The sequence below is a fragment of the Varanus komodoensis genome, unplaced genomic scaffold, assembly GCF_004798865.1.
Source record: "Varanus komodoensis strain SLA01 unplaced genomic scaffold, ASM479886v1 scaffold1028, whole genome shotgun sequence".
Lineage (NCBI taxonomy): Eukaryota > Metazoa > Chordata > Lepidosauria > Squamata > Varanidae > Varanus > Varanus komodoensis.
The window spans coordinates 1,274-8,977 of NW_025335281.1; the positions used below are offsets into that span (position 1 = coordinate 1,274).

Consider the following 7,704-nt stretch of genomic DNA (forward strand, 5'->3'; position numbering starts at 1 on the left):
GATAAGACTGCTTACATAGCACAGTGCACCAACTCTGAAACGTGCCATGAGTCCCCCTTCATAAAGGGTGGTGCAAATATGCCACAAAGGGTACAGGGAAATGTTGCTCCATTTCACTCTTGTGGTCGGTTAACTTGACCCTTGAGTGGAGAAGGAGAGAGAAAGACGGGATAACCACTTGCCCTAAGATAACTCCCCGGAAACATACCCTGTGGCTTCCAGCCCTGACTGAAAGGGAGTGCAGTAACCTGTAGACTTCGGAAATGCAACCTGTTGTCTTTTGTGCAATGCATCGTTTGCTCACGCTCTGCTCAGTGCATGATCCCGACCTGGAGATGGCTGGGTGCCCTCCAGCTCCACTCCGGGAGGGGTCCATAAGCAGCAACACTGGGCTGATTTATCACAGTTTTTGCCAAGATCAATCTGTCGTGAGTTTTAAGTAGACGGTCTCTCTTCTGAATGGAGTAGCTGAATTACTGTGAAAGGAAATTGCACTTCTCCTCTTCCAGAGACAACAAAAACCACTACAAGACATTTGGAAGAGCTAATACAAAGCATATCTTTAAAATATGGCTGGCATTGACTTCGCATTCTTTTAGACACCAGGTAAATACTTTTTGGTCCAAACAAGCTTTTGGTTAATCTCATTTGTTGTTGGTTTATTAAATTTTGGTTGTTAATTTATTGGTTGCATTTGGTCATGTTGTGTATGGTTCTATACAAACTTTATTATGTGATAAGGCTTAATACTTTACTCATTTTACTGTTTTTATCCATTTTACTGATTGCATTTATAAGCTGCCTTCAGCATTTGCAAGGTGCCCAGAGAACCCTCGGGTTATAGGGTGGCATAGAAGTAGAATGAAATAAATGAAATAAATACAGTGTGAGAACACATGCCCCCAATTCAGATCCTGAATGCTGCCCTGCAGGGGGCCAGGACTGAACCTTTCTCCCCAGACAGTCTTTTGTTTTCCTCCAAAATCACCACAACCAGCAGCTCAGGTAGGATAAACAAGACAGAGAGCCCCCGCTGGCATCAAACCAGATTTGCTTACTCCAGTTCTCATCAACTATCTCCAGGTCCATGAGGATGCAAAGATGGACAAGGAGAATAATCTCACAAGGGTGGCAGAATTCATCCTTCAAGGATTTACGGACAATCCCAGCACAGAGGTTGCCCTGTTCCTGCTGTTTCTCGCCATCTACGTTATCACTGTGTCTGGAAGCCTTGGCCTGATGGTGCTGATCAGGATGGACTCCCGCCTTCACAAGCCCATGTACTTCTTCCTCGGCCACTTGGCGTTCACAGACCTCTGCTACACCTCGGCTATTGCCCCCAAGATGCTGGCGAACTTCTTGGCAGAGAAGAAAGCCATCTCTTATGCAGGCTGTGTGACTCAGCTGTGGGCCTTTGCTGCCTTTCTGAGCACCGAGTGTTTCCTCCTGGCCGTGATGGCCTTTGACCGCTACATGGCCATCTGCAACCCACTGCTCTACTCTGCTGTCATGTCCCAAAAGTTGTGCTGCTGCTTGGTTGTTGGATCGTATGCCGCTGGCGTTGCAAACTCAGCACTGCAGACTGTGTGCGTGTTCAGATTATCCTTCTGTACACGTAGCATCATCAAACATTTCTTCTGCGACATCCCGAAACTGCTAATGCTTTCGTGTTCTGAAACCTTCCTTTCGGAGTCCCTCTCCGTGTTTGCAACAGGAATGGTCGCCATGATCTCTCTTTCAGCCATTATCGTCTCCTATTTCGGCATTGTATTGGCCATCCTGAGGATCCAGTCTCTCAAGGGTAGGCACAAAGCCTTCTCCACTTGTGCTTCTCACCTGACGTCCGTCACTTTGCTCTATGGAACTGGGTCCGTTATGTACTTACATCCTGATCTGAAGTCTGGGCTAGACAAGGACATGGTGATCTCCGTATTTTACACACTAGTGATACCCATGCTGAACCCCCTAATCTATAGTTTAAGAAACAAGGAAGTGAAAGAGGCCATTAGAAAAGCCACAGCTGGAGAGGGAAACTCTTTCCTTCCCAATCACTTGACAAACAAAACACTGTGCTGAGACTGAAGAACTTAAGTCAAGATGGTATAGCTGGGATAGTTGCAAAATCTTGTAATTGCACAAAGAAAGGCGGATCCTCATCTCTATCCTGACCCCTTCTCAAATCACTGAAAAGACCTCACTCAGATTGGAGAATCACATTTCTCCTTTCGCATAGATTTCCAGGAATGGACCATGCTGCTCTAGAACTGAAAGAAACCGAATAAACTATGATCTGCAGAGGAATGAGCACTCCAGGAAGACAAAGTCTCAGGACATTTCTATGTCACAATTTTTTGCAATACATTTATTCATCATGTTTCCCAGGATCTTTTATCAGTGGGTGGGGAAAGGATTAAGCTGATTACTTTTCTCAACATTCATTCATTCATTCATTCATTCATTTACAACCACCCTGTGAGGTAGGTTGGGCTGGGAGTCTGTGACTGGCCCAAAGTCACCCAGGTGGCTCCATGGCAGAGCAGGGACTAGAACCCAGGTTGTCTGAGTCCAGTCCCGTGCTCTTAACCACAACACCACCCTGGCTCTCCACTGGCTCTCTTGAAAGGAAACCTTCTCCTTCCAAGGCTTCCTTTCCTTTAAATAAGCAGGTACCAGGGTTCTCTGAAACACACATTTATGTGTAACATGTATTTGGCCTGATAAGAAGGGAACAACATGAATGGAAGGGCGAAGAATGGGGGTTTTTTAAATTGTTTGATTGTTAGACGCCTAGAGATGCCACGGGCAAGATAGGTGGCATGAAAATGTTTTCAACAAATGAATAAATACAGAAGTTGTCTAGGATGTCCTGCGTGTACATTTTGATTGTGCTGCTGCTCTGGCCTTGGCGCATGAGGCACTGAAGGCATCCGGAGCACCTCTTAGAAATATTCCGGCATCCCAGGATTAGGAACTGATTCTGCCACATCCTGCTTTCTCCACAGTGCTGTAGATGGCATGGCTCACACCAGGGGGCTGAGACGTACAGGAAAATATAGCCACTTTGGAGGCTGTAAGGAAAATAAGGGATGATGCTTATTGTTTATGCCATGTATTTATTTCCTTTCTATACAGAAAAATAACTAAATCACTCTGGGCGCCCTCCACACAAGCAACATGTTTATCATTGATAGTCAAGCCTCTTGTGAAGGACTGAGAAAGCAAAATTTCATGTTGCTACACAAAAGCCAGAAGTTCTTAAATGGTTTTGCCACTGCTATTTCCCAAAGAGATCTCTTCAGTGTGGCTGCCCAGAGCAAACAGTTCTGGGCAGCTGAGCAATCAAAATCACATTTCCCCTAGTAGCCTTCACTGAAATAGCACAGGCATATGTTGACTTATTCAGGATGAGGATATCATGGTAGATTTTTTAATGTAGACACTCATGATTAGAGGTCCCATCGTCATGCTCCCAAGGAGAGCCTCCAAACCAAGGCGTATCAATGAACTAATTCTAGCAGTTTTAACGTTCCCCAGGATGGGTTCATATAATAGCAGAAGCCATCTTGGGTTGCAAGCCACTCACAGCACTGCTCTCCCACCCGCCGAGTCGATGCTGGGCAGGGATGACGGTTGTCCGTGAGAACGGCACCCGGTGCGCCCACTCCAGTGCCCCTCTTCCACACCCTGCCGCTGTACTTTGGGCGGCTGCACCTGATGCGGAAGGTTGCTGGTTGCACAACTGGGGATCTGCGAGCATCCCCGGGCATCGTGTTGCCTCAGCCTTCTTTGCAGGACCGGGCTGCGCAAAATAGGAAGGCTGTGTGTGCTGGAGGGATGGATTCTGAGCGGTTTGTCCCAAGCCTAGCCGGCACCGGCTAAAATTGGGTGGCTCTCACTCTTCCATGTTTCCAAACACATAGAGTCTTGGAAACACAAGCAAAAGTGAGAGGACTTCTAAAATAGTTGAGTCCCCCCACCAAAATAAACACTAAAACAAACCAGCATAGGAAGTAGTCATCACGATCACCCACTTCTTTGGTTTGGCTTGATAACTTGCAATTTGATGGTTCTTCCTGCTTTGAGCTTGCCTGAGTAAATGTCTCATGCTGGTACCTGCTGCGCTTCTCCAGCAGGACCTTCCCTGGACATTGCCCAGATGAGGCTCCTCAGTGTTTTGCCCTCACTGAGGGCACATGTGTTCACTTACAAAAGAATGAAAAACATTTAAAATATTGTGCATCAATATTGGGAGGTCCCCAATTTAAAAGGAAAAAAAAACTGGCTTGCAAACAGAGACGGCACCTCCAAGGTGCCACTTCGACACTTTGAAGGGCTGCCAGTGGCTATCAAAATGGGGATCATGAAAGCCAGCTGCCAAGCCAGAAATCCAGATTTCAGGGGCGGGGAATAAGAAACAGTGAAGAGTGCACAGGTGTGCTGCCGGGCAGGAGACAAGTTGGTCCTACGAATGTCTCCTGGCATAACTGCAGGAGGGGAGGAGAGAGGAAACACACACTTCATGGTGAGCACAACCATCTGTAAATGCACCCCCTGTTTTTGGCACAACAATCAAACCACCATGGCTCATTGCCAGAGTGAGCAGTCCTCTTCACTCTGGCTCCATACACCGCCCCTTTGGACTCACGAATCACAACACAGCAAACAAGGCAACTCAAAATCGGTGCCCAAAGGCAATGTGTTCTCCCCACGGGATCAAGCTGAATGCGGGATATGAGACATCCGTGATCAGAATCTCCTGCTTTCTTCTCCCTGCTTTCACATCAAAGCAGTGGTGTAAGACTGACCGCTGGACAGGGGAAGTGAGCGTGTGCACTGTTGCTCCCACATCCTCCCCCGATCTAACCTCCCACCCCATCCCATCCCACCCAACCAAATCCCAAACGGAAAGTAGCCTTCCCGGAGAAAGGAAGGCAAATGGAGCCCTTGCTTTTAATTTCAGACACACGCACAGACAATGCACAGTGGTGATGATCAGCACAGATCATGCGCATCAGCTCTGTTCGGGCTCCTGGAGCACTTGCACCTGATGCAGAATGTACTTCACTAAGCAACAATCTCAGTGGCTTAGCTGCTAACTGGAATTCCAGGGTGGGATTCACAACAGGGGATCCTGCCCTGGAAAACAGAGAGGCAAATTTCCTACATGATGCCTGTTCCGAGGGCGGAAGGGGCTACGGGGGAAAGGGGCTCAGCAACGTTGCCTCCCTCTGTCCACTGGCAGAGCGAGTGACTGCATGTGCACCTACGAGAGCAAACTCAGGATTCCAGTCGATATTTATTAAAATAAAAGAGGTTACACACCATATGACAAATATTTGCCCCCACAGGCTTTGCATCTCACACAACTCATGAACCAACCTGCAAAGAGGACACCTTGCCAATATTTATCTAAAATCGATACTTCTACCAAATTTTTCTCTAAGTGTGCCTCTCTCAAAAATGCACAATTTTCATAAAGCAACAGGAATATTGAGGTATAGTGCTATATATGGCTGAATTAGCTTGATTCTTACAGAAACATCTGTGCTGACGTACTATAACTTCTCGCTGACTTTTAAGCACATCGCCATGAGAAATGGCAGGTAGAAAATTTTCCCAGCTAAACTCAGGAAACAGCAGGCTGTGTTGCAGATAAAGAGGTAGAGAAAAGGAAGAAGAACTGCTGGAGTGTTGCTTATGCTTAGCTAATGAGGCAAAGGAACAAACGCTGTCCTAGTGCATGAGAAACCAGACGAGAAGCAGAGGTCTGGCCTGCGATGACAGAAGAGAAGTGGAGAGTAGCCTATTTGGTGGATTTCTAGGACTTTGCCCTTCAACCAGGAGCAGTGGCACTCCTGGCAGTTGGATCCAAGAATAGAACAGGGCTCTACAGACACAAGACACTCTAGCAAAAAAGGAGTTGGACTACAGATGCAAGTTCTTCGATCCGTGTTCATCTAATGTACCGAATTATTCATACTGTACTCCTGATTAAAATCTATTCGGGTATCACAGAACATTTGTAGCCAGCTTCCCACTCATGGTCAATGACTTGCTTCATATGCTGTCCATTGAAGTTCCCTGTTTCCTTGGGGTGGAGGGGGGCAACCAGCTGGCGCACGTGCCTGCCGCTTGGCGTCCAGCTGCCGCTGTCCAGGCTTCGCTCTTCATGTAGGCTCAGGCTGCTAATACATTGGCTTCTGCTAATGGCATGTGGAAATAGGTTACCGGGGGTATTTTACATGGGAAAAGAGGAAGCTGCCCCACCCTGGGTCAGAGTCTGGGCCCATCTAGCCCAGACCCATGGACAAGAAGGGGCAGTGGCCCTCCAGGGTTCCAGGCGAGGATTTTGAGCGTGCCAAGTGTCGCCAGGAATCGGACCCCGGCCCTTCCGGAGGCAAAGGAGCTGCCACCACGGAGCCACCGTTGGCGCACTTGTGTGCAACGTGCCATTCGCCGCTTCACATGTACCGCCCTGAGGGTGTGCTGCCCTCTTTCCCACTCTTCCTTCCCTGATATTGCCCCGCATCTGCGTCCTGGACATCCCTTGACCATCGTCCACCCTTAGCCTGCTACAATTTTGTGCTGACTCCTTCACTTCCTGTGAGATTTAAAGCCTGCGTTCTGACTAAATGGTGGAAAGTGGCTCACAATATAGAAAATGCAATAACTATACATTATCAAACATTAACACTCAGAAGCTTAAAATGTTTACAATAGCAGTGTCAAGTTCACATGACAGGAATCAACATAAAACATTATGTCCCTGTTATGGATATTACAAAAGCATAGAAGAAGAAGAAGAGGAAGAGGAAAAGGAAGATTATTTTCCCCAATGGACTAAAAGGGCTGAACAAGCACATTTGCAGCATTTCCAGTAAGATGCAATTCCACAGGCAAGAGGCCGCCACTGAAAAGTCTCAGTTGCTGGCTCTGCTCAATTGAACGTCAGATAGGAGAGGCACTAGGGAAAATTCATAAACCAGGACAGCAAAACGTGTTTTGAGTCTGCATCAGGTTCTGAACCACCCTTCACAGGTGAAGGGCTTTGAGCAAGGCCCTCTTCACTTCCCTGTTCCTCAGACTGTAGATCATTGGGTTCAGCATGGGAGTTAGTAGCACGTACAGCATGGAAGTGATCCGGTCCAGCAGGTGTGAATAGGCAGGCTTAGGGTGCGCGTAGGTCGCGATGGCAGCCCCATAGAACAGGCAAACGACAGTCAGGTGGGACCCACAGGTGGAAAAGGCCTTGCGCCGACCCTCAGCAGAGCGCATGCGCACAATGGCAGAAATTATGTAGATGTAAGAAATCAGGGTGACCACAAAAGGAACACCTCCTAAAATACTGGCCACAAGAAGAACTACAAGCTCAGGGAAGAAGGTAGAAGAACAAGAGACTTCCATCACGGGGCGGATGTCACAGTAATACTGGTTAACTTTATTGGGTCCACAGAAAGATAATGAAAAAGTCAGGGAGGTGTGAACCAAGGAATTGAGAAAGCCTGTTAGCCAAGTGCCAGCAGCCAGCTGAGCACACAGCCTTTTATTCATGATGTTGGTGTAGTGCAAGGGATGGCATATAGCCAAATAGCGGTCATATGCCATCACTCCTAGCAGGAAAACCTCTGTGCTCACTGCACCAATCAGGAAGAAGAGCTGGAGCACACAGCCAGAAAAGGATATTGTCTTCTCCTCAGACAAGAA

At 47.5% G+C, this 7,704-nt stretch overlaps 2 protein-coding genes across 2 annotated transcripts in view; one reads left to right on the forward strand and one right to left on the reverse strand.

Moving 5' to 3' along the window:
- The first annotated feature begins 1,101 nt into the window (after nucleotides 1-1,101).
- Nucleotides 1,102-3,812, forward strand: LOC123017830 (olfactory receptor 1009-like). Its single transcript, XM_044419413.1, has 2 exons — nucleotides 1,102-2,009; nucleotides 3,626-3,812. The coding sequence occupies exons 1-2, from the start codon at nucleotides 1,102-1,104 to the stop codon at nucleotides 3,810-3,812; spliced, it is 1,095 nt and encodes a 364-aa protein (XP_044275348.1).
- Nucleotides 3,813-7,032: 3,220 nt separating this feature from the next.
- The window catches only part of LOC123017829 (olfactory receptor 5V1-like), a 924-nt gene continuing 252 nt past the window's right edge, over nucleotides 7,033-7,704 (reverse strand). Inside the window, exon 1 of the mRNA XM_044419412.1 lies at nucleotides 7,033-7,704. This exon is cut by the window's right edge and continues 252 nt beyond it. Coding sequence (XP_044275347.1) covers nucleotides 7,033-7,704 — 672 coding nt within the window.